The 27,385-nt window shown below is 37.8% G+C and overlaps 2 protein-coding genes across 2 annotated transcripts; one reads left to right on the top strand and one right to left on the bottom strand.

Annotated features, from left to right (window-relative positions):
* Nucleotides 1-4,080: 4,080 nt before the first annotated feature.
* On the bottom strand, nt 4,081-14,396 carry LOC100248844 (putative disease resistance protein RGA4). Its single transcript, XM_059743278.1, has 5 exons — nt 13,311-14,396; nt 12,363-12,518; nt 10,126-12,262; nt 4,863-4,913; nt 4,081-4,661 (listed from the first exon to the last, which is right to left on the bottom strand). The coding sequence occupies exons 1-5, from the start codon at nt 14,394-14,396 to the stop codon at nt 4,081-4,083; spliced, it is 4,011 nt and encodes a 1,336-aa protein (XP_059599261.1).
* Nucleotides 14,397-19,916: 5,520 nt separating this feature from the next.
* Nucleotides 19,917-23,591, top strand: LOC132255230 (uncharacterized). Its single transcript, XM_059743277.1, has 4 exons — nt 19,917-20,497; nt 20,627-21,531; nt 21,707-22,839; nt 22,940-23,591. Exons 2-4 carry the CDS (start codon nt 20,973-20,975, stop codon nt 23,474-23,476), a joined length of 2,229 nt encoding a protein of 742 aa, XP_059599260.1. The 5' UTR covers nt 19,917-20,497; nt 20,627-20,972; the 3' UTR covers nt 23,477-23,591.
* Nucleotides 23,592-27,385: the final 3,794 nt, after the last annotated feature.

Genomic DNA, 27,385 nt, shown 5'->3' with positions numbered 1-27,385 from the left:
ATATTTAAGAATTAAAATATTGGAAGTTATAGAAATATTGGGAAATATTAGAAATAGTGAAGAAAAATTTGGAAAATATATGAATAAAACCAAAATTGATCAAAATTAATAAAAATATAGGAAATGATAAGAACATAATAATAAGCTGGTTAAAGTTGTTTGGTTTTAGAAAACAATAAATGTATGATATAACTCATAACAGTGGGAAATAATATAATGTGCATTGGTAAGAAATATGAACTAATTTTTATTAATTTAATACACGTGAAAAAAAGGGGTCCAAATAGTCATATAATTAAGAAACAACATACTCTTTCTTGGTTATGTTTGAAAGTCCAATATAGCAATGTGACATCCACTACAAAACTCAATTGGCTTTCTTTCTTAGTTCATGACATCAATGTTTGTTTTAGAAATCTCACACAATCACTTTGTGGCAACACCAGTGATTTTCATATGTCCATCAATCATGTTTTTCATAATCACATTAAAATTGGACCATCACTTTGTTCATGAAAAGGTAACTGTTGGAGCCCTTGTCACTTGATTTGTGCCTTCAGCTAACATTCTCACTAAACCTTTATTAAGGCAGTCCATGGTTACTTGTTGTAGAAAGTTGGGACTTATAAACTCATTTCACTAGTTAGCTTGTAAGGGTATGTTAAGGACACACATCAGGTAAAACATTGACTCATGGTATTGAATCTCTACATCATGGAGCAATCTCTACAATCTTTAGAATTATGGAGCCAATCTCTAGATAATGACAACTAACATTGCTTTCCTAGAATCATGATGCAAATGTCTTCAATAAACCCAATGATTTTGTAAAATCGACAAAGTTGAGGAGACAATGGCTAATTAATATCAATAGCATTTTTTCATTTTATAATTTTAAGTAGAAATGCAATTCTTGTATTTATACTCATGTAATCATCATAATGAGTTAACAAAGATTTACCAAAATTTTCTCTAATCTTGCCTTTGAATTCTTGGTTTTTTTTTTTTTTTACATTATTACATGTGTTTCTAAAAAATAAAAGCTCTAAAAGCGATATTTATGAATTTATTTTCAAAAGGACGGTAATTTATATTCATGTTAAAAGTATCTTTTGAAAAGACAGTTCGTACAAATTTATAAATTGTGTTTACGGTAAAACTCCATTTTGAAAAGACAATTTTATCTATAATTCTTCTTGTTAAAATTATTTTTTTGAAAAGACTATTTTAGTATAAATTTATAAATTATGTTCATTCTAAAATCTTACTTTGAAGAGATGTTTTAACTTGAAATAAATAAATGGATAACAGATGAGAGTGGGAATATCTAATATTAAGAAATCTATTTCTTTCTTTTTAAAAAAAAAAAGAAAAAAGAAAAAAGAAAAAAGTGATTCTACATGTGAAACCATTTTTCAAAATGACAATTTTAAAAATTACCATATATATATATATTTTTTTAATGCAATTCTGCTTTCTGAAAATATATATTTTTAAATAATAGGTTGTTTAAATAAAAAAATCTTTGAATTCTTCAAACCTCACCATCAACATACAATTATTATTATTATTATTATTATTATTAATAAAATGAATTTTTTTTTTTTTTTTTGCCAATTTCTTGAGTTTTCTTTTTAGTTTCATGACATCCAATATAAAGGCTCCTTTCTAGAAATGACCGACCTATGCCATCTCAAAGATTGATGTGGCATGGTCCTTCATATATCTTCTAAGGAATGGCAGATGGATCCTTTACAACCATCATCACATGCTTGTACAAACAAACCTTTTTAGCACGACCAGTTTACCAACTTCAAATTGATCTTAATAAATCATGTTAATCTTCTTGAGCATGAAAACGATGGGAAAACTGGAAAAAAGTACCCCTTAGAAAAAAGTACCACATATCTTCTCCAAGAGGCTGCTCTATAAAGTTATACCAATGGTCTGTCTATGAACTGCTCATATTATAACAATGAGCACTCACTATGTTATACGAAATTTGATGGTTTTTCTGGTTCTTTCCCCTTTCAAGTTCCTTTTGTAAACATTATGAATATTCATTTTAAAATCACATGCATATCCAATTGAAAATAGATCAATTTCTAAGCTATTGTTATTTGTATTATAAAGTACTCAATCTGCTCTATAGATCTTGATGCTAAGTGCTCTATAAATCTTGATGATAATCTTCTCTTTCCATATCAAGAGCGAAGACTAAAGAAAAAACATAAAAATGGCTCATCTATGAACTAATTTCATTATAACAATGAGCATTTATTGTGTTGTACTACAATTGATTATATATTTAGTTCCTTCTTCTTTAATGTTTTGGCTTTCAATATTATGAATATTTAATTTTAACATCGAATACATATCTCAATGGAAATAAATCAATCTATCGACTATTGTTATTTGTATTGTATACATCTTATTGTGCTTTACAAATATTAATGATAATCTTTTTTTTCCCCAAGATAGGACTAGGATAAGAACATAACAATGGCTCATCTATAAGCTATTGCTTATTATAACAATGCGCACTCACTCTGATGTACTAAAATTGATGGTTTTTCTAGCTTCTTTCCTTTTGAAGTCCCCCCTATAAACACTATGAATATTCACTTTGGAAATCAAATGCATATCTAAATGAAAGTAGATCAATCTATCAAATATTATGTACTAAAATTGATGGTTTTTCTATCTCTTCCTATTTGAAATTCCTTCTACAAACATTATGAATATTCACTTTGAAAATCAAATGCATATATAAATGAAAATAGATCAATCTATTTACTTTAAAAATAAAATGCATATCTAAATCAAAATAGATCAATCTATCAAATATTATGTACTAAAATTGATGCTTTTTCTAGCTCATTTCTCTTTGAAATTCCTTCTATAAACATTATGAATATTCACTTTGAAAATAAAATGCATATCTAAACAAAAGTAGATCAATCTATCAACTATTATAGCACTTTTTATTATAGAAACCTTACTATGTTCTATAAATCTTAATGATAATCTTGTCTTTCTATCTAAAAATAGGACTAAAATAAAAAACAGCAATGACTTGTCTATGAACTACTCTTATTATAATAGTGAATACTCACTATGTTGTACCAAAATTGATGGTTTCTTTGGCTCTTTCCTCTTTGAAGTTTCCCCTATATATATTGTGAATATGTTAAGATAGAGCCCTTAAAATAATGACATGATTTTGAGTTTATTATTTATTTAATAAAGTTCTCATTTCACCTTAATCTATTATTTTTCCATGTATTAGACTTTATGAGCATTTAGGCTTGCATCTCTTGCATGGTACATGATTTGGGTGAATTGGGAGTTGGGTGAAAGATCCAAGTCATGGATTCCTTGCTAGTAGATGATTTATTCACAACCAATTTGTGGAGTTAAGCAACCCTTTTAAGGTTATAGTGAACTACCTTCTAATTGGAGGGATGATTGATATTGGCCATTGAGATGGGGTTCCTATGGTGTGTGCACTAGTTTGTATGGTTATATCTTAGACATGACCTAAGGTGAGTCATGATTTAAGGCTATCGGGTAGTCATCACTTGACCAAGCTGCTATATTGTTGTGCCAAAGTTAGTAGTAGCTTTGATCTATGGGTGAGATCCTAAAGTGACATATATTCCATATGGATTAGGTCACTATTGATGGAAGCCGTTAGCTATGATATCTCATGGGATTGAGATAATGAATCCCCTTAGAGTATCCTAAGGATGTGTGTTCAGGTAAACTATAGTCATAATAGTTCCTTAAGTGCAACTTAACATTAACTCTTGGTGAACTAAGATATGTCAATTGATCACACTATAAAAGGATTTGGAACTCAAGGATGGTTTCACCTCATTAGATTATGTACACCAATTCATGAGGAGGTTATATACAACAAATAGTAACTCATAGACTAGAGCACTTAGTGTCTCGTAAAGTACAATATAATATATCATCAGGCAATACATACAATCCCAATTTATAAAGCATCAAAACAAGGACAAATCTCTAATAATATAATATGGAAATATAATAAGATAAAGAGATGCCCTATGATCAAGTAGTGGGAGCCTCAGGTGGAGATGATGCCTCCACAAGCGTAGCTGTGACTGTGGGAGGCTCATCCTGAGGTGGTGGAATCCGAACCTCTGCTGGTGTAGTGTCCTCAAATGGAGCTATAGGCGCTGAGGATGCGGGAAGGTCAGGCTGAGGCGAAGGCAAGAGTCCTAGGTACTGCTGAATTTGGCGGAGAATAGTAGTTTGCTGGTCCTGATGGGCACACAACTCAGCCATCTGCTGGAAGAGAGCAGAATGGGTGGTGGTGAGTGTCTGAAAGGTATGAACCAGGGCGCGAAACTCTGAAGCCGATATGGTGATAGAAGGCTCGAATGTAGTAGGTGTGACTGGTGGAACAGTGGGAGTCGTAGGCGAAGCAGTAGAAGTAGCCTTAGGTGTGGGTACTGGTGGTGTGGTCTCTGTTGGGAGCTCGCCCTGCTCTGGCCGTGGGGGCACTGGTGGTGCTACCATGGGAGGGACTCCTGGCGGTGCAGAATAGCCTGCCAACTGAATCCACTTGTCGAGAGTGAATCGCTCTCCCAAATTTGATGGTTCTTGCTTTTCCTCGTCAAAAGTTCTTCCTACAATGATTATGGAACTTTACCTTTTGTCCAAACAAATATTTAAAACTACAATTATGTTGTTGAGTGCTCACCATGTTCTGCCAAATCTAATGGTTCTAGCGTCTCCTTGTCAAAATTTCTTTCTATAAAGATTATGACACTTCACTTTTTGTCCAAACCAATGTCCATAAAAGTAAAATTATGTCATCGAGTACTCACCATGTTTTGCTAAATCTGATGGTTTTGGCATCTCTATGTCAAACGGTCTTTCTGCAAGAATGATGGAAATTCACTTACAATCGAAATCAATGTCTAAAAGTAAAATTGTGTCATGGAGTACCTACCAAGTTGTGCGTATTCTACCAAATGTGATGGTTCTAGCGTCTTTTTAGGAAAAGTTCTTTCTACAAAGATTATGGAACTTCACTTTTTGTCCAAACCGATATATATAAAAGTAAACTTATATCATTGAGTACTCACCATGTTTAGCCAAATTTGATGGTTCTAGCATCTCTTCGTCAAAAGTTATTTCTACAAAGATTATGAAACTTTACTTTTTATCTAAACCAACGTCTAAAAGTAAAATTGTGCCATTGAGTACTCACCATATTTCACCAAATCAGATGGTTCTAACGTTTCCCTCTTAAAAGTTCTTTTTGTAAAAATTCTGAAACTTCATTTTCTATCTAAACCAATTTCTACAAAAGTAAAATTATATCATTGTGTACTCACCATGTTCTCCAGAATTTGATGGTTCTTGCTTCTCCTCGTCAAAAGTTCCTTCTACAATGATTGTGGAACTTTACCTTTTATCCAAACTAATGTTTAAAAGTGAAATTATGTTGTTAAGCACTCACCATGTTCTGCCAACTCTGATGGTGCTAGCGTCTCCTTATAAAGAGTTCTTTTTGCAAAGATAATGAACCTTCACTTTTTGTCCAAAGCAATGTCTATAAAAGTAAGATTATGTCGTTGAGTACTCACCATGTTTTGCTAAATCTAATGGTTCTAGCCTCTCTGGGTCAAACGTTCTTTCTAAAAAAATTATGGAAATTCACTTTCTATCGAAATCAATGTCTAAAAGTAAAATTATGTCATGGAGTACCTACCAAGTTGTGCGTACTCACCGTGTTCTGCCAAATTTGATGGTTCTAGTGTCTTTTTATCAAAAGTTCTTTCTACAGTGATTATGTGACTTCACTTTTTGTCCAAACCGATATATATAAAAGTAAACTTATATCATTGAGTACTCACAATGTTTAGCCAAATTTGATGGTTCTAGCTTTTCTTCTTCAAAAAGTTATTTCTACAAAGATTATGGAACTTTACTTTTTATCTAAACCCACGACTAAAAGTAAAATTATGTCATTGAGTACTTACCCTGTTCTACCAAATTAGATGTTACTAGCGTCTCCTTGTCAAAAGTTCTGTCTACAAAGATTACAAAACTTCACTTTCTTTTTTGGAAAATGTCTCAAATTCCTAATTAGTATGGATTCCTTTTTTGAAAAGAATATTGTATCGAATATTACCTATGTTCTTATGTCATTTTAATATTAAAATTCCTTATAAAATAAGAAAAGTTGTTAGGAATATCTCTATAAATATTCTAGGTCATTAGGGAAAAAGTTTATGCGATTGAGATGGACTTGTAAAGACTATATGAGGTGGATAGAGATGTAAGGAAGAATAAGTGACACCCGATGGAGCGAGGAGCTCATGGTTCAAGGTGTATATATAAGGAGTAGGGAAACATAGGATGTTTGAAGAACAATGAGCACTCACCGTGTTGTACTAAAATTGATGGTGTCTTGGGTTCCTTCCCCTTTGAAGTTCCTCCTGTAAATATTATGAATATCCACTTTCAAATCAAATTCAAATCTCAATGAAAATAGATCAAACTATCAACTATTGTTATTTCTATTGTATGGCACACACTATGCTCTTTCTTAATAATAATCTTCTTTTTGTATCCAAAGACAATCGAAAATTGGTGGTCTTTTTATTGTATAACACACACTATGCTCTTTCTTAATAATAATATTCTTTTTATATCAACTATTGTATAGAACTAATCTTATTATAACAATGAGCACTCACTGTGTTGTACTAAAATTGATGGTGTCTCGGGTTCCTTCCCCTTTGATGTTCCTCCTGTAAATATTATGAATATCCACTTTCAAATCAAATTCAAATCTCAATGAAAATAGATCAAACTATCAACTATTGTTATTTCAATTGTATAGCACACACTATACTCTTTCATAATAATTTTTTTTTTCTATCTAAAGACAATCGAAAATTGATGGTCTTTCTATTGTATAACACACACTATGCTCTTTCTTAATAATAATCTTCCTTTTATATCAACTATTATATAAAACCACTCTTATTATAACAATGAACACTCACCTTGTTGTACTAAAATTGATGGTGTCTCAGGTTCCTTCCCCATTGAAGTTCCTGTTGTAAATATTATGAATATCCACTTTCAAATCAAATTCAAATCTCAGTGAAAATAGATCAAACTATCAACTATAGTTATTTCTATTGTATAGCACACACTATGCTCTTTCTTAATAATAATCTTCTTTTTCTATCTAAAGACAATTGAAAATTGATGGTCTTTCTATTGTATAACACACACTATGCTCTTTCTTAATAATAATCTTCTTTTTATATCAACTATTGTATAGAACCACTCTTATTATAACAATGAACACTCACCGTGTTGTACTAAAATTGATGGTGTCTCGGGTTCCTTCCCCTTTGAAGTTCCTCCTATAAATATTATGAATATCCACTTTCAAATCAAATTCAAATCTCAATGAAAATAGATCAAACTATCAACTATTGTTATTTCTATTATATAGCACACGCTATGCTCTTTCTTAATAATAATCTTCTTTTTCTATCTAAAGACAATAGAAAAAGAAAAACATAACAATGTCTCATCTATGAAATACTTCTATTATAAAAATGAGAACTCCTTGTGTTGTATTAAAATTAGGAATGACAACGGGGCGGGTTAGGACAGGTCGCCCCCATCCCAACCCCGCCCCGTTTATTAAAAATAATTCCCATCCCCGTCCCGTTTAAAAAATTAAACGAGGCTTTCCCATACCCGCCCCCCCGTTTAGTTTTTTTTTTTTATAATTTTTTTAAATTACTTTAAATTTTTTTAATTATATTAAAATAAATATATTTTATAAATAATAAAATTATTATATTTTTTATAACTTATTTTATTATTATCTATATATTAAAAATAGTGAAATAAAATTTTAAATTAAATTATTTTTAAAATTAATTTTATATGTAAACGGGGTGGGATGGGGCAATACCCACACCCGCCCTGGGTTTTACAAAAAATCTCATACCCGTCCCATTGCCATCCCTAACTAAAATTGATGGTTTCTTAGACTTTCTCCCTTTAAAGTTCCCTCAATAAAAATTATGAATAATCACTTTAAAATACAATGCATATGTCGATGAAAGTACATCAATCAATCAACAATTGTTATTTGTATTTTAGATCACTCACTATGTTACACAAATCTTATTGATAATTTTCTCTCTCTATCTAAAGATATGATTAAAAGAAAAACATAACAAAGTTCATTCATTAACTACTCTTATGATAAGAAACTGTACTCACTATGTTGTACTAAAATTGATAATTTCTTTGGCTCCTTCCCCTTTGAAATTCCTCCTATGAACGTTATGAATATTCATTTTAAAATCAAATTCATATCTCCATGAAAATAGATTAATCCAACAACTAGTGTTTTTTGTATTGTAGAGCACTCGTTGTGCTTTGTAAGTCTGAATGATAATCTTTTTTTTTTTCTTTTTTTTTGTCTAGGATGAAAAGAAAAATATAATAATGGTTTATCTATAAATTTTGTGGATGTAGGCAAAATATTGAATCACATAAATTTTTGTTTTTTTGTGGACTTGTTTTTCTGTAATTCTTCTTCTGTATCATATTTGGATATTTTCATAGATCTATAAGTTTTTGCACAACGAACACCAAAGCTCAAGTCAATACAATCATGGGTTTACTTCTAAGATCAACATCAAATCCCTAACACATTAAATGTTAAGGCTAATACTGTCCCTTGGCAAAACATAATCTTGGGCTATTTCCTAGAGAAGTAGCATTGTTGCAAATCTAGCAATTATGAATATGGATTTTCCAGCCTAATGCATATCCAAAAGAATGAGGCAAAATATAATTAAACTATTAACTGCTATTATTCTATGAACTTACGATGTTCTTCAGCTAAATTTGATGGTTCTGCATGTTCCTTGCCTTTAGAAGTTCCTCCTGCAAAAAATATGAATCTTTGGTTCTTACCCAAAATGTTTAAAACAAAAATTAATGGTCATCTGTGAAATACAGCTATTGTATTGCTAAGCACTTGTTGAACACTGTTATCCTTGATGGTTTTTGTGGCTCTTCACTTTTAAAATTTTGCCCTAGAGATGATGTGAATTTTCAATTTCTACCCACACACATGAATAAGAAAAAAGTTCAATAGTTATCATCTATGAAGTATAGTTCTATTGATGAGCACTAAGCCTCTTCTATAAACTTGATTTATCTTCTTACGAACTACAGTTGTCATCTTTGGTTTTACCAAAAACATGTCTAAAGGAAAAATATCAATAATTGAGCCCACGAAGCACCACGGTACTTTGCTAAGCTTCATTGTTCTGCTGATTCCTTCCCTTTACAATTTGCTCCTGCAACTATTATGTCTTCACTTTCTATTTAAATACATTTCTACAAGAACAAAAGAAATTTGATTTTCATAGTGTCTCATTCCTGTCGGAAGTTCCTGCTGCAAACATTATGAATCTTCATTTTCTACCCAAATGCACAAGCATGTCAAAAGAAAAAGACAGAAAAAAAAAATGGACATTTTACTTTCTTGTTGCATGAAAACCATGTAAATTCTGCTGTTGTGATAATTTCCCTGAAGATTTCTAGTTGCTCTGCACAATAGAGGTAATAAAACCAAGGGAAAAAGAAGTTTAATTCATGTTCTTTGGAAGGATGCTTCACTTAAAAAATAGCAGCAATCAAAGATATATATATATATATATTTTATAATTTCTGACAAGATTCAACTGTCACACGGAAGAGAAGTCTTCATTTTTATTATAAAATCTTGGTAAATTTTAGGCTGATGAAATGGTAGCTAGAAGTTTATCATTGAGGAAGGAAAGTCACTATAAACGAAATGAATTCAGATCACACTATTTTCAGCCGAACTTCCAATGTTGGAACCATTTTAGATTTGATAGTTCTTACCATCTGAAGATGATTTGACAATTGGCCCTATGATTTTCAGTTTTTATAGTTTGGGCACACAGACAAAAAAGGAAAACATTATCTCCAAATGGATGGACAAGGAGCTAGAAAATTATGCTACTCATAGTAATGAAATTCCACGGGGATATAGCAAATACTAACCTTTCCAGTACTTCACAAAAGGATGATGCCAACGAGTTGAAGATGCTTTTGGGTGATCTTGAATTTGGTTTGAGAAATCGAGGGATGATGTTACTTCAGTGGAACCAATCTCTCGGTCAGTTATGTCCTTGATCTTTCCCCAATCTGGTCCTCCTCCATCATCCTCTGTGCAGCGCTCCACTAGTATGGGACATCCTTGAATTACCAAATGTTGAAGGGAAATAGAAACACCCTCCTCCGGTAATGAGGGGAGTTTGGGGCAGTCCTTGATGTAAAGATCCTTGAGGGAGGTGAGGCTCTTCAACGCATCATCAGGACCAAGGGACTGGAGATTGTGGCAGGAACCAAGAGTCAAACATTCTAGGGATTTGGGGAGCCCTTTATCAGGCAATGTTACAAGTTGGGAGCACCATTGGATGGACAGAAGTTTAAGTGAGGTCAAACTTGGGAATGGTGATGCTTCTTGGGAAAAATAAACTAGATCTTTGCAATGAAGGATGTGCAAAGCCTTGAGACCAGGAAGATGAGGCCACTTTGGGAAAGAGACTGCGTTTGAAATGTTTGAAATGACCAAAGAGTTTAGAGAACTGGTCTTTGGTATTGTGCCCACTAGTGTTCCATCCTCACATTCGTCCAGAAGTAAGTGCTGAAGTTGTTGGCAGGACTCTGGGGCTGGGAGAGCTCTCAGTAACTTGCAGCCACCAATCTCTACCTTCTTTGGTGTGAATGTTTGTGGTAAGGTCTCCAGCTTTGGGCAACCATAAATCTTCAATTCCAAGAGACTAGAGAAGGAACAATTCGCTTCATTCAAATCTTCCAGAACAATATTGCCAACAAGTACTAGGACTTTCAGAAATGGGGTTACGGCAAGGACCTTGAGAGAGTTGCAACCTTTGATCTTCACATCTTCTAGCTTACGAAAGTGGGATGGCAACTTTGTCAGATTGGGGCAATTACTGATCTTTAAGGAAGCCAGGGATGGGTACTCCTCTGATTGCTTTAGTTCCTCCAACTCCTGCATCCCTTTAATGTTGAGTTTTTGAAGGTGGGGTAGCGCACCGAGTGAAAGGGCTTTACATCTTCCACAATATTTCAAGGAAACAGTTACCAGATTTTGGAGCTGCCCGTCTGTCATCCAAAGTGGAAATGTGGTACCCCAAAAATTAGAAATGTGGAGCTCTTTGAGGTCTGAGTGGGGCCGTAAATCTTCAAGCACCTTCACTTCTGCTGCTTCATCTAGTGCGGAAGCAATTCGGCTGCTCCATTCCAACACAAGTTTATCAAGGCTTTCTTTTTCATTCAATTTTGCCTCACCTGCATTCACTGCATTCTCAAGGTTTGAAATACGCAATGATCCCGTAAGCTTTGCCATGCCCTTGAGTTCTTCAATCCCATATCCATCGTCGCACCCAACTGGAAATGCATGCAAGTTATGCAGACTGGTTAAGCTCCCAATTCTTGGTGGCAACTTTGTGGTTTTGTGCCAGAACACTTCATCTAGTTCAAGATCTCTCAAGTTTATTAGCTTGGCAATGTTCTTGGGCAATTTTGAAAGAAAAACACACCCTAACAGTAGTAGGGTTTGCAGATTATGGAGTTTGCAGAGGAAGGCGGGGAGACTTCTGATTTCAGTTTTGGAGAGGTTGAGATAGCGCAACAGCTTCAACTCTTGGATTGAATTTGGTACATCAAGAATTGTACTTGAACTCAGATCCAACACACGGATGTATTTCATTCTGCCAAACCTTTTATCTAGAGCTTGGCCAAAATCTGTCAAATAATTGCTGGGGAGTAGAAGTGTGCGCACTTTCTTTGATTTATCAATCATATCCAGGACAGGTTTCTCCACATTTCTACACATCAATGACACATGACGAGTTTGTTCAGAGAAATCATATTGCGTGTTATCCTCCTTCACTAGGCAAGAATAGGGACCAGAAATTGATTGTGCCAGATTATGGAAAAGATCATGCATCCTGTACCTTTTCCTGTCTACGTCTGGACTTTGAAAGAAGGACCTGGTTAGCAACTCATTGAAATATTCACCTGCAATCTCCATCCTTTTTTGTCCTTGGAACTGGATTAAATCTTCCGCTATCCATAATTGAACCAACTCCTTCTTATCGAATGAATACCCCTTTGGAAATATGGAACAGTAGCAAAACAGTGGCTTTAAATGAGAAGGGAGATGATTATAACCAATGTTTTAAAAACCGGACCGGACCGGCCGGTCGGACCGGACCGGCCGGTCGGACTGGTCCAACCGTCGACCGGTCACCATTCCGGTCCGATCCGATCATTTGGACCGGATTGAGATCGAACCGGGGTTGAACCGTTCGAACCGGCGGTTCAACCGGTGAACCGGACGAACCGGCCGGTTCCAAAAAAACCGACTGATTCAAAAGATTTTAACTTTTCTTTAAAAAAAAATTACAAAATAAAAATGCTACCAAGGATTCCATGTAACTTAAAACGAAATTTACTAAAGGATGTTGGGCCTGTCTTATGACACAGCCCACATACCCATTCCACTTTATGTGGGCTGAGTTTTGAGCCCGCCCACAAGCCCATCTTTAAGCTAAAAACCATCCTGAGCAAAGAGCCTTTTATAGGAGTCATTTGACTCCTTGTTTCTCTTACTTTCCGATGTGGGATTGCTAAATATCAAAGAAAAAAAACATAACAAAACTTCATGAAGGTTTGAACCTTGGACCACCCCTATTCCAAAGTCCACCTAAAACACCACCCGGCTACATGTATTTTTTTATCTAATATGCCAAACAAAACAACACATATTAGATTTTAAATTTTTTTATAATATTAAATAAAAATAATATAATATTTTTAAAAATTATGAAATTAGTTTAAATTTTCATTTTTTTATATATTCACATTTAAACATTACACATATTTCATTTAATAAAATTTAAAATATTAATATGATTTAATTTGATAATATCAAAGATATAAAATAATATTATTGATGTTTAATTTATTTATATATATTTTAAAATTTTTATAATTATTTTTAATTTTAATAATATATAAATTATATATTTATGACGTCACCGGTTCAATAGCGGTTCGATAGCGGTTCGACCGCCGGTCCGACCAGTGAACCGTGAACCGGTAACTTTTCCGGTTCGATCACCGGTCCGGTTCTGAAAACATTGATTATAACTCACTTTCAGCGCGGGGAAAATGCTGGGGCTCGTAGATTTGGGCTCCCCCTTCTCAGCTTCCCATATGTCAAGTTCTGAGATTTTTCGCCATTTTTTTGGATCAAGATTGCGGCCCAGAAAGCTTCCCATTGCCTTTACTGCCAAAGGCAAATTCTGACACTTGCGGACGATTCTGGTTCCAGATTCGACTAGTTGGGATGGACAATGGTCTTGTCCAAATGCAGTTCGTTGAAACAAAGACCAGCAGTCGTTGTACGACAAAAAGTTCAAGTTGTGAGTAATTTGCATGTACTGGACATGGCAAACTTCAGTCTTTTGACTGGTGGCCAGAACTCTACTCTGCTTTGCCCCTTCCCGTAGGAGATCTAGAAGCCTCTTCCATTCCTCATCATTATCAGTCCAGACATCATCTAGAACGAGTAAAAAACATTTTCCACGTACAAATTTTTGAAAATCCTCACATAACTGGTTGAGGGATGAATTTGTATGGTTTATGTTAGGATTAGACCTCATCATGATATCTCTAAGAATCCTAGAGAGGTCAAAATTCACGGTGACACAAACCCATATTCTGTTTTCCTTAAAACGTTTCACTACCCTAGCGTCAAGGTAGACCAGTTGAGCAAGTGTTGTTTTTCCCATACCCGTCATCCCAACTATGCGAATGACTGGAATGCCAACTTCTGTGTCGTAGTTGCTATCTAGCAACATGTCTACTATTTTCTCCTTATCGTCTTCCCTACCAACAATAGTAGACATATCCGGTGGAAAGGATATGGAAGTCCGGCCACCCTCAGTAGACATATCCGGTCGGACGGGTATGGAAGTCCAGCCACCCTCAGTTGGAACAACACATCGTATGAACTTTGCATTTTTTCTAATATGGTCAAACCTTTCGTTGAGTTTCTTTGTGTTAAATTGGCTCCTTATTTTGCGGAAATCCATACCTCGGGGGAGCGATACCTGGTCCTGCCTCAGATAAGCTTCGGTTGCCAGTCTGTCCACCAAGTCCTCTGCATCGTAAGCTGCATCTTTAAGATCTTTAATCCAGTTTTGCATCACATCCAGGTCCAATTGCTCTTCATCCATGTTTGTAAGGATATCTTGGATTATCCTTAAGGTTCTTAAAAGTTTTTCCAAGTCATCCTTGAAGGCACGTAACCATAAGATCCCTTTGACAAGCAACGGTATTAACCTCGCTATGGAAGAAATAAGGATTACAAGAGAAACTGGTTCCATTATTTGGCCAAAACCAACCGTATTAAGGAGAAATTCAAATGTTGGACGGAAATCGAGACTGTTTATGGAGGGATGAGTTTCGGATGCTAACTATCCACAGATGATGCTTTGTTATATGCGTAGAGTATGCTTGAAAAATAAAAACGGTGGGGAAAAAGGAAAGAAAGCAAGGAGAGTGGAAGACCAGTGGATGATGCCTGATGCCTGATGGTTTGCCGTCTAGATACCTGTTGGAATCCGTGCAACGATTAATGGCGAAAAATTGAAAAACGAGAAAGAAGAACACGCAAATTTAACGTGGTTCGGCTAATTGCCTACATCCACAGGAACAGGGAAAAGAGGATTTTCACTAGGTATCAAATTAGGGTTACAATTCGCTACTCTCCGTTCCACTCCACTACGCTCCGGCATTTGCCCCTTTTTTTTTCTCCAATATGAGCCACATACTACAATAATACCATTTGGTTTATGCAACACACGATAGCCCTCATTTGTTAATGAAATGTGGTCCATACTCGATGACGTGTGGGGTATATCCACTAGTTTAATTGTCACAATGAAACTTTTCTTATGATATTATTCTTTTGCTATTATTAATTTTTGAAAAATGTTAAGGTAAGGTTAGGTACCATAGTAGTATCTATGGAATAAAAAATTCAAATATTTGAGCATGTAATGTAAGATTTAGATTATAAAATAAGGGTATAAACAAATGATATTAAAGTACAAATGTACAAATAAATGAAATTAAAGTATGAACAATGAAATTTATGAAAGTATGAAACATGATATCATTTGATTGATTATATATATATATATGTTATAGATGGCAAAAAAAAGTATATTTCTAGTTGTGTTAGCAGAAACTTTAATGCAAACAACATTAGATAAAGAACACAAAGATAAATATAATCACATACAGTGCATAAGGTTTTAACGTGATTAAACCAAACATGCCTACATCCACGGATGAGAAATAATTTTTTCAGTATACAATAAAGAACATTATAGAGGATAAAACTAGTATTACTATTGGGTTCCCGAAACATCTCATATTTCCCCACTCCTTGTATCCATACTCTACCATGAGATCCTCACTCCATTAGGTATCTCTCGTTCTCCCTCACATCTTTATCCATCTCATTTAGTATTTATAAGTATATCTCCATCTCATGACTTTTTCCCCTCAAAATCTAGAATATTTGTAGAGATATTTCCAACAATCTTCCTTATTCTATAAGAAAATATAATATTATAATAATAAATTAACTTAGGAAATATTCTTTACAGAAAAATGAATCTTTACTACTTTGAAATTTGGGACACTTCCTAACATTTCTGTATTATGATTATGGTAGTTGAAAGTTTTTCTAAGTCATCCTTGAAGGCAAGGAACCGTACGTAAGATCCCTTTAACAAGCAATGGAGATAACCTCGCTATGGAAGCAATAAGACTTAGAAGAGAAGGTGTAAACATTCTTGGGCCAAAACCAAAGAGAAATTCGAATGTTGGATGGAAATTGAGATTGTTTTTGGAGGGATGAGTTTCCGATGCTAACTATTTAAATTTAAAAAGTAAACAAGTGGGGAAAAAAGAAGGAAAAGAGAAAAAAGAAGGAAAAGAAAGCGAGGCAAGTGGAAGGCCGGTGGATGATGGTTTCCAACACGCAATAGCCCTCATTTGTCAATGAAATGTGGTCCAAAGAAATTTGTTTATGAAATTCAATTAACAAATAGATGACGTGTGGGGTATACCCTCAAATTTACTTGTGTCATAACGACACTATCTTATGTCATTATTCTTTTACTAACATTAATTTTCATATTTTTTTAAGTCTTATGGTGGTTGTTTGCACATGGAGAAGAGGAAGAGGAAGACCCACAATGGTGTTGTTTAAAGGATACTTGGTAAAGCATCCCTCCACTATTATTATTATATAACACAGAGAATCTCAATGACTTTGAAATCAATTTCCGTTCATACATGGCAGCAGGTTCATTTTGGTTTGAATTACTCGACCGATTGGCTGGCTAATGCGAGAGTGGTTACATGATGATGACACATGCTCTGCAATTAATTATGCCTCATAGGAGAAATCGTCAAAACACTGCCCTTATTCTAATCTGATCAAACCTTTGTATTTGGCCGAAAGCTGTTCCTTTATCCCGTGATACCTGGTTGCATCATGTAAATCATAAGCTGCATTTTAAGACGCTCAATCCAGTTTCACATTACTTTCAGGTCCACCTACTTATTATTAATGCTTAAAAACATCTTGGAATACGGTTGAAGTCATTGAATGTTTTCCAAAGTTAAAGGACCCATAACATGCCCTTGAGAAGCAAACGAGATATCCTGGTTAGGTAGCAATAAGGCTCTTTTTCATTGGATTGTGGAAAAACTAATTTTGATCAATCTATTCAAAATTATATGAGGCATTTTGAACTTTGTACTGGAAATGAAAAATGGTTGGTTGACGAATCCGTTCCGTTTTGCGATCTATCTTGTGACATTATTCTTTTACTAATTGTGATATTTTCCACTTGACATCATCTCATCACTTTTTCAAAAATCGAGTCACGCCATTGAGTGGAAACGCATCAAGCAATATACGGGTCCACATTAACATCAATTTTCATATTACCATATCTTTGTTACTATGACAATTTTTCAATCAAAGAATTGTAAATTGTAAATCAAAGAATTGACCAACAACAACGAATGTGACTTCATCAAAAAAAGGGAAAAAAAAAATTGTAAATCACATGAATGCCACTTGACTAGACAACATTTCCATGGGTGTTTTTTGGTATATTAAATATGATTTGCTTTTGTGTTTTCATTATTACATTGAGGTTTTTTTGTTGTGATGATTATGAATGTGTTGGAGATCCTGATTTAGGAAATCTTTCGTTAAATGGTTTCATTTTTGCTTTTTGACTTGGCTCACTGTCTTTCCATACATCATTGGTTGGGTTTCTAGAAAAATAGAAAACTTAATTGTGTAAACTAAGCCAAACGGTTTTTGTTGAGAGATTGATTCACTATGTTTATCTATGTGACACCAAGGGAGAATCGTTGATAGCAAGAGAAGTTCCTTTATTATCGGATTCAAGAAATCATAACAATATTTTCTTTACCGATTAGTACAAGGAGAAAAAACTCAAAAAAAAAAAAAAAGGATTACTAAATTTTAATAGATATTTAGGTTATATTTTGTTCTCGGAAAATATTAAGGAACGAAAAAAAAATGTAAATGAAAATGACTTTTTGATGTTTGGTTGTCTTATGAAAAATATAAATAAAAATTAAATATAATTAAAACTAGTTAAAAACTTATGTATTTTTAAATTATTTAATCTTTATATCAATGAGTTAAAATAAGCAAAATGAGTTTGAAGTAATAAATAAAAATAATTTATCGATTTTTAATATATTTTTTGTTTTCCTTCTGTTTTTCCTTTGTATGTTCTTTTCCTTATATTTTTCCTCAAATTTTATGGGAACCAAATATAGTCTTAAATTTTATAAAATTACTAAAACTTATTTATGGTTATGAACTGAATAAAGATGGCCTATTTCTAAAGCTAAGGACTTCAAAGATAAGACAGAACAAAATGATTACGAAAGTATATCAGAACTACGATATTGACAAGAGTTTGCAATTGTATTTAGGTGTAAAATCCTACAAAATAGTTTGGTCTTCTTATAAGTTACTCACCCTAAGAAATTTGGGTAAGTTCAACAAATACAACAAGGATATACCTTTAGTTCATGCAACTTCCAATAGTTTAAATTGGTGGATCTTGGAATAGAAGGTCAGTGACTTGCACAACCAGCATATGAGCTCTTCCAGAGCTTTCAAAAGTGTTGTTGGTTTCATTTAATAACAGAACTATTTTACTTTCCTGTTTTCAACAAGGCTACATTAGAGAACACATCAAGTATTAAAGCTGAAATGTATAGAGCATGTGAGTTCCAGTTCATTACTTTATATAAGGAAAGATCAACACAGTAATAAACATCAGGAAACAGATAATAATACAGCTTCCAGTGAAGTACAACCCTTTTTCACTTGACAAGGCATTTGTATCTTGTAGTAAAGCAAGAGGATATGTTCAAAGAAGTTGATCATTAGCTAAGTTCTTATTGTGAGATAGAATTCCAGAATTTATTTCTTGGAAGCTTTTTGGAAATTAGTTCTATGCACCTTTTATAAGTATTGCTTTCTTAAAAAAAAAAAAAACCAACAAATCTCCACCTTGGAGAAATTACTGATCATCTTCAAACTTCCAAAATTCAAAACATTTTAAAACAAGTGAATTAAAAGTGTGTTTGGTAGTGATTTTAAAAAGTGTTTTTAACATTTGTAACACTAAGAGTGTGTTTGATAGTGATTCTAAAAAAATATTTTTAATCATTCTAATAGTTAAATGATAAAAAATTTCAAGTATTAAAAATATTAAAAGCGTTTCCTAGAATTATTACCAAACAAACTCTAAGAAATTTTAATTTTTCAAGTATTAGAAAAGTTAGAAACACTTTTTAAAATCACTACCAAACGCACTTTATCTATAATCACCTCCAAATGCTTCCAAAGTTCAAAACATTGTCTAACACGTAAACTAACTATCATTTCCTTCAAATGTGCTTTTATACAAATGCTTCCAAAATTTAAAATATTCTCTAACAAGCGAACTAGTTACCATCTCCCCAAAAATGGGCTTTTAGATTTTGTACACCCAAGGGTGTTCAAATTTGCAAGATATTACCAAGTCCAAACAATAGGAAGAAGGTACATCACCCTCTACTATAGGAAGAAAGAAGGTATATCACCCTTTATCATATAAAAAATTCGAGCAAGTGTGCAGTGTTGTCGCCTCGCGTGTCCGATGGTCCACGTTGCTGCTATATGGATGGACACGTGATTCTCAACACACAAGGGGTTCTTGATTCAGTGGTTGCACCTGCAAAAGGCATCCGGACAGAGTGTCCGGACGCACCCTCCGATGGTTTTATTAGCCATGGTGAGAAAGAGATATATCAATCAGTTGGCTTTTTTCTAGGTATCAAGAGGTTACCAGGAGATCCCCTTTCTTCTTCGTGCGAAGGTATATATATCCAGCTTCAGGGGTACTGTTCCTCTCATTAATGGTGAGGAGATCTTTTCTGTTGTGATGATGACAATAGGTGTTAGTAGGAGCAATATCATCCTATGAATGGCTGTCAGAGACTATGGTAGGTGATGCGGCCGTCAGAGATCGTGGGAAGCGATTATGCAGAATGATCGTGGGAAGTGACTTGCTGTCACTTCCTCTTGTCTTCTCATTCTGCAGGTGATGGGATGTGGACCATGGCTGCTTGTTGCGGTTGCGTGTAAGACTCGCTTTACTTTAATTGACCATCCAGAAGATTTATATCCGGATGGCTCATGCTGACTATCCGGATGTGTTGTGGAGACTATCCGGATGTGTACGCTCTGCCAGCGTCGTTTGCTCTTCCTTGGATAGGAGAAGATGAAACGTCGTTTGCCTTTCCTTGAGGCGGTCCGGATAGGATGTCTATACCATGCATATCCTTAGGGGAATCCGGATAATGATGGTCCGGCTGATAGGGGAATCCGGATAATGATGGTCCGGCTGATAACACGTGCCACGCGTCACTATGAGCCGCGTGCCACGTGTTTCCCAAGGGGAGGGGTCCCTACATTGCCCCCCTTTTTAACTTGCCTATTTTGCCCAAAAAATGGGCGGGTTAAAAATAACTGGCTTTTGAAAACTGAAGAAGTCTCTTCGTCTGACTGGGCCACGTGGCGAGTGGGGGTGCGGAAGCCAAAAAGGCATTTTTTATGACGAGCCGCCGACCCTGCGTATCCCCAGACAATATGTCGTTTCAATGATAACATGGCTGTTGGTTTGGCTTTCCGAGGGGCTGTCCTGCTATAAATAGGGTACTGTACCTCTTTTTGTATTTTTTCCTACTGCATTCTCTTGAGAGTCTTTCTTCTTACTGCTTTTTCTACGCCCTTTGCTTTTCTGAGAAAAGAAAAAAAAAGACTCCGAAAGCTCTTTTGTACCAGTGCTTTTGTATCGCAACTTTGTTGGTTTGCTGCTGGTGATTTCGTATCAAGGCGGTACCCGTTCTTCTTCTTCGGTGCTGTATTTGGTACGTATCTCTTTGCTACTGCCGTTCCTTTGGTTGCGTTTGCTGGTTCTTTATACTTGCTTTCTGGCTTGCTTGGGCATTGTTTTGGACGAGTCGTTCGCAATTGTTGTTGAATGTTGGTACTTTGTTGTTGTTTGGAGGGGTTTTTGAGGGGTTTTTCTGACGGCTTTGAGTTAGGGTTTGTGTATTTTCTGATTGCTTGGTCTGAACCATTTGCATTGTTTTTGCGTGTAGATTTTGCTTTGGCTTTGTGGTAAGAAATGGCTCCAAAAAAGATTGTTTCGTCTGTCCGGGTCAGCGAGGCTAGCGAAAAGGCGATAGACAAATTAAATGCGAAGGAGTTCCGGGAGCGATTCCTGATCCCCCATGACGTATTGATAGACCTGGTGAACGAGGAGGCGGCTATGCCTACTGAGAAAGGTGGAAAAAACGCTATCCTCTTCACAAAGGAACAATTCAACGCGGGGCTCCGGTTCCCTCTGCCGGCGTTGTTCAAGGAATTCCTCCACTTCTCTCAAATTCCCCCCATCTTTATTCACCCCAACCTTGTCCGGGTGCTGATGGGATGCAGCATCATCAACATGCTGTACAGCCTCGACCTGACGCTACTGGAAGTGTTCTTTGTCTATTCCCTGAAGAAAGCAAAGAATGATATCTTCAGTGTGTCCGCTCACCTGCCCTCCCTTCAAATGGTGACAGAACTGCCAGATTCGACAAAGGGAGGGGCGAAGGGGCTGGTGGCAGTCTGGGGTGGATGGGCGGGGCTATCGCAGCATCCGTCGAGGCCTTTTTCTCCGAATTATACCCTAAAAGTTCCGGGTAATCTTGTTTTGCGATATTTTTTTTTTTTTTTTTTTTTTTTTTTTTTTTTTTTTTTTTTTTTTTTTTTTTTTTTTTTTTTTTTTTTTTTTTTTTTTTTTTTTTAGATTTTGCTTTGCTGATTTTTTCTGATCTTTCCGGGCGGAATTCTCACCTTTTGTTGCTGACAATGCAGGTTTGGAATTGAGGGGCCACCTTGTGGATTGGGTGGAAAAGGCATCCTTTGCCTGTGTCTGCAAATTATTTGAAATAGATCCCAAGGAGAGGGCCTACAAAACATTGCTCTCGGCGCGGAATTTGACAGAGGTCGTCCGGGAGCCCCAGGAATATGTTATCAACATCCTTCCTAGGAAATTGGCAAAGGATGAGATAGTGCCTGGGGAGCATTATACAGTGAAAGAGCTCCCCCTCTATCAGGAAGCTAAAGAAGCTGACGCTGAAAGGCGGCGAAAGCTCCTGGAGGATAGAGATCAGAAAAAGACTGAAGGCACTATCCGGAAGGCTCCCGGGCAGAAGCGGGGTCCGGACTCCCCTCCGAAGAAAACTTCAGGAAAAAGGGGGAAGCTGGTGAAGAAGCATGGGAAGGATGCGAAGGAACCCACTCCTCCCAAGGAGTTTCCTCCTCCACAAACTACCTATGAGGGGGAAGTAATGATAGAGGAGCCAGTAAATGCTGCTCCGCATTCTATCTCAAGCGGCCCCGGGCGCATGTCGGGGTTGAATCACTCAGGTCCCTCCTTAATCGCGGCTGCGCGTCTAGCCAACGTGGCTGAGGAAGCTGCATCTATCAACCATCCGGGCAACCTCAATCCGGATGCAGCTGAAACGGCCCCGTTGGAGGAAGCGGGGGCAGAAAGCCAAAGTCAGCCTTCCGACGACCCGGATCGCCTGGCTATAGTCCTGGTGAAAGAGCCTCCCCTCAAGAAGCCGCGTTTGACGCGCGATCTACAGTCCGGACTCTTTGAGCGGCTTCAAGAGCGGCAGCAAGAGATTGAAATTAGTTGCGCTTCTGCCCATGACGCTCATCCGGATGGAGGCGAGGTGGAGATGGCTACTGAGACCTCAGCCGTTCCGGCAATAATTCCGGCTGAGGATGCATCCGGACCTATGTGCCCGGACGAAAATATGGGGGCTCCGATTTCGGGACACGAGCTACCCTCTCCTTCCTCATCCGAGGAGCAATCTGCTGATGATGCCGCTCCCGCTAGCCCTTTCAGCTACGCGGAGTTGGAAGCTAAGTTAAAGCAGATTACTCCTGACTGGAAAGCCATCAAGCCCTCTGCTAAGATGTTTGATATGATAGAAACGGTACGCCGTTGTCTTGTGTTTTTGCTTTTTGACTTTTTGTTGCACTGATGTGTTTGTTGTAGTATGATTTATGTTTTTGCTTTTCTTGTTTGTGTGTTAGCTGGTGAGGGGCCTCCGCAGCATGTCTCAACAACACGCTCTTTTTACTCAGCTGCTGCAGACCGCAGACTATATGAGGACCTTCTCCTCTCGGCACCAAGAGATTGAAAATCAACTGCGTCTGAGAATGGAGGAGGCTGAGGCCAGTCTATCCACCATGCGAGAGGAAAATGAAGCCCTCCGGGTGGAGTTGGCTGAGGCAAAGGGTCAAGAAGAATCAACTGCGGGCCGCCTTCATGAGGCGGAGGGTGAGGCAGCCCGGCTAAGGGATGAATTGAGTCGACTCCGGACAGAAGTTTTGAATGAAAAGAAACAGAAGGAAGACTTGCAGCTGCGTCTGGATGTGCAAAAAGAGGAACTTGAACGGGAGTTTGCTGTGGAAAGGGAGGAACTTGCAGCGGATTACCAGAGACAAGTGGATGATACATTTATCTTTGGGTATCGCTGCTGCATGAAGAAGAACGGTATAAAGCGAGATACCCCTTCAATTCCTCCAAGTGAAGAAAAGAAGCTCCATGAGAAACCTGCTCCCCGATAGTTTATATCTTCTTGCAATTTTTCTGCTGTAATTTTTCCTTCTGTATATTTTTGTGGTCCGGATGTCTCTTTGTAATTTACATTTACTCATATCAATAAAACTTACTTCTTTCTCATTTGCACTTGTGTACACTTTCTACTGATAATACTGCTTTAAATTAAACACATTCCATGGTCTGAGTAACGGAGTGCCATCTAGCTTTTGTAAATGATAGGCTCCATTTTCATTTGCCTTAGACACTATGTAGGGTCCCTCCCAATTGGCTTGGAATTTTCCTGCGCCTACTTCAGCAGTATTCTCAAAAACTTTTCTAAGTACTAGCGTACCATTTTTGAAGTTTCTGGGCCTGACTTTTCGATTGTAATGCGCTGATGCTCTTTGTTGATAATCTGCCATCCGGATGGATGCGCTTTCTCTGACTTCGTCTGCCCAGTCCAAATTTCTTCCTAGTTCCGTGTCGGCATCTTTTTGCTTTGCTGCATCAGTCCGGATAGTAGGAAGACCTATTTCAGTGGGAATGACTGCATCCATTCCATATGTGAGGGCAAAAGGAGTATTTCCTGTTGGTCGTCCGGGTGTGGTCCGATAGGCCCACAGGACGCCGGGTAGTTCCTCCACCCACTTCCCTTTGGCTCGCTCCAGCCTTTTCTTCAAGGCATTGACTAGAGTTTTGTTTGTGGCTTCCGCCTGGCCATTGCTTTGAGGATAACGTGGCGTGGAGTATGAATTCTGGATATTCAATTCCGAACAGAAATTCCTGAATGCAATGCTGTCAAATTGTGGACCGTTGTCAGCTATGATGATTTGGGGAATCCCATAACGGCAAACAATGTTCTTCCATACGAACTTGGTAACATCTTTATCTTTGATGCTTGCATATGCTTCAGCTTCTACCCATTTACTGAAGTAATCAGTGGCGACAAGAAGGAATTTCTTTTGGGCGGGTGCTGCTGGGAGGGGTCCCACTATGTCCATGCCCCACTGCGCGAAAGGCCATGGGCTTGAGACCGATTTTAATGCGATTGATGGTATATGTGGAATGGGAGCGTATCTTTGACATTTATCACATTTTTGGACATATGCTGCCGCGTCTTTCTTCATTGTTGGCCAATAGTATCCTTGTGAATGAGCTCTATGTGCTAGGGATCGTCCTCCCGTATGATTTCCGCATACTCCTTCATGTAACTCAGCTAACACATACTGGGCCTCTGAATGCCCAAGACAGCGAAGATAAGGCCCTGTGAAGGATCGCTTGTACAGGTGCCCCCCAATCAGGGTGAAACGGGCAGCTTGCACCCGGATTTTGTGCCCTCGTTTAGGATCTTCGGGTAAAGTTCCTGTCCGGAGATATTCTGCAATATCATGCGTCCACTCTTGATCATCCGCTTGGTTTGCTTTAATGGAGTTGCAAGTGGAATTTTCTGCGACAGAGGGATTGGCTTGTACATGGATAGGCAATAGAATGGCTTCTCTGATGGGGAGGGAAGCAGCTATACCGGCCAAGGCGTCAGCGCGCCCGTTGTCAGCTCGCTTAATTTTTTCAATTGTCCACTCGGTGAATTGCTGTAAGGTGCTTCTTACTTTGGCCAAGTATCGCGCCATGCGTGAGTCCTTAGCCTCATATTCTTTCTGGACATGCCTTACCACTAGTTGCGAGTCGCTGTAGATTCGGAGTTTGGAGACGGATAGCGCAAGAGCGAGGTCCAATCCGGACAGGATGGCCTCGTATTCTGCTTCATTGTTAGACGCGGAGAATCCCAGCCGGATGGCCTGCTCCAGATGTTCCCCAGTTGGGGACTGCAATAAGAGCCCAACTCCAGAGCCTGATGAGCGTGAGGCTCCGTCAACTCGTAGAGTCCACCACTCCTGTTCACCTGATTCGTGGTGCTGGTCGGGTCTTCGTGAATATTCGAGCACGAAGTCGGCCATTACTTGGCCTTTTTTGGATAATCTGGGTTGGAATTCGATTCCAAATTCGCTCAATTCGATGGCCCACTGTAGCATTCGCCCAGTTAAATCTGGCTTGTGTAGAATGCTACGAAGGGGCTGGTCGGTCAGTACAATCACTGGGTGAGCTTGAAAATAGGGGCGGAGCTTTTGAGCAGCACTTCGAAGAGCTAAGGCTGTTAGCTCCATTTTTGAATACCTGGTTTCTACATCTGCCAAAGCTCTGCTGACATAGTAGACAGGTTTCTGCTCCTTTGGCGAAGGGCAGCGGAATAGAACGGCGCTGATTGCCCATTCTGAGACAGCTAAATACATATATAGCTTCTCCTTTGGCATGGGGCTGCTCAAGATGGGCGGATGCATAAGACAGTGTTTAATTCTTTCCAACGCGTTTTGGCAATTGTCCGTCCATCCCTGCGTTCCAGCTTTTCGTATCGCTAAGAAGAAGGGTCGCAACTCGTCAGTGAAGCGGGCTATAAAACGTCCTAACGCAACGAGCTTGCCTGTGAGGCGTTGTAACTCCTTTTTGTTCCTGGGAGGAGGTGTCTCCATGACTGCTTTGACTTGATCCGGGCTGACTTCTATGCCTCTTTGGCTGACCATAAATCCCAGAAATTTGCCAGCACTCACGCCAAAGGCACATTTGGAAGGATTTAGCTTCATGTCATACTTTCGCAAGAGGTAAAATACTTCTTGTAAATGGAGGATATGCTGCTCTCGAGTTTTGCTTTTAACCACGATATCGTCAATGTATACCTCGACCGAGCGGCCTATCAGAGGTTTGAAGATTTTAGTCATCAATCTTTGATACGTGGCGCCAGCGTTTTTGAGTCCGAATGGCATGACTTTGTAGCAATAGAGGCCGTGTGGCGTTATGAATGCTGTTTTTTCTTCGTCATCCGGAGACATGGGAATTTGGTGATAGCCGGAGAAGGCATCCAAGAAAGAGAGCATCCCTTGCCCGGAAGTGGAATCCACAATTTGATCTATCCGCGGTAAGGGAAAACTGTCCTTTGGACATGCATTATTGAGATTGGTGTAATCAACACAGATTCGCCATTTGCCCTCTTTCTTTGGTACCACTACTACATTTGCCAACCAATCCGGATAATATACCTCTCTGATGAATCCGGCTTCCAACAATTTGTTAATTTCTTCTTGGATAACTCTTTGTCTATCCGGGTGAAATCGTCTAATCTTCTGTCGAATGGGTCTGGCTGCTGGAAAGACGTTAAGCTTGTGAGAGGCGATAGAGGGATGAATTCCCTTCATATCCGAATGTGTCCATGCGAAGATGTCATGGTTACTTCGAAGGATATTCTGTATGCTCTGGGTTTCTTCTTGTGTCATGAGGGAACTGATGTTTGTGAGGTGATCATTCTCTTCTGAGATTTGGATTGTTTGTAAGGGATCTGCTACCGGGGGATCCTTGTCCACCGGACCCAATAATTGCTATTGGTCGCGCGCAATGCTAGGTTCAGGGGGAGATGCATCTTCCTGGTTAGCGACTGCTTCACGTGCTATTTGGTAGCACTGGCGAGCGGCTAACTGGCTGCCATACAAGTCAGTTTGCCCTTCATTGGTGAGGAAACTCACCATTTGATGATATGTGGAGGGGATGGCTTTCATGTAGTGAAGCCATGTGCGTCCCAAGATGATATTGAAGGGTGACAATTCTTGCACCACCGAGAATTGCACGTTGAGAGTGACTGGTCCAGCTCGAACCGGCAGTATAATGTCTCCTAAGGATGTTGTTGATGATCCGTTGAATCCAGATAAGATTCGTCCGGGGTTTTCGAGACCTGCGAGACTGTGTCCCATATGGCCAATGACTGATGCTTGTACTAGATCGGCTGAACTGCCTGGATCAACCAAGATACGTCTTACATCAAAATCTCCTATTTCTAGAGAGAGGATGAGGGCGTCGCGATGTGGCTGTAGCGTCCGGGTGGGATCTACTGG

Source organism: Vitis vinifera, chromosome 15 (assembly GCF_030704535.1).
Source record: "Vitis vinifera cultivar Pinot Noir 40024 chromosome 15, ASM3070453v1".
Lineage (NCBI taxonomy): Eukaryota > Viridiplantae > Streptophyta > Magnoliopsida > Vitales > Vitaceae > Vitis > Vitis vinifera.
The sequence above is the reverse complement of the archived record's forward strand: the minus strand, read 5'-3'. Positions and strand labels throughout refer to the sequence as shown.

Excerpts from the sequence above, each read along its gene's own strand:
- LOC100248844 (XM_059743278.1), bottom strand. The coding sequence starts at position 14,396 with ATGGATGAAGAGCAATTGGACCTGGATGTGATGCAAAACTGGATTAAA. Across the intron at positions 12,263-12,362 it reads CAGTCCGACCGGCCGGTCCG|GGGTATTCATTCGATAAGAA; the intron begins GTCCGACCGGCC and ends ATATTTCCAAAG. Across the intron at positions 4,914-10,125 it reads TTTTGTGAAGTACTGGAAAG|AAAGACCGTTTGACATAGAG; the intron begins GTTAGTATTTGC and ends TCATTCTTGCAG.
- LOC132255230 (XM_059743277.1), top strand. The coding sequence starts at position 20,973 with ATGGCTCCAAAAAAGATTGTTTCGTCTGTCCGGGTCAGCGAGGCTAGC. Across the intron at positions 21,532-21,706 it reads TTATACCCTAAAAGTTCCGG|GTTTGGAATTGAGGGGCCAC; the intron begins GTAATCTTGTTT and ends CTGACAATGCAG. Across the intron at positions 22,840-22,939 it reads TGTTTGATATGATAGAAACG|CTGGTGAGGGGCCTCCGCAG; the intron begins GTACGCCGTTGT and ends TTTGTGTGTTAG.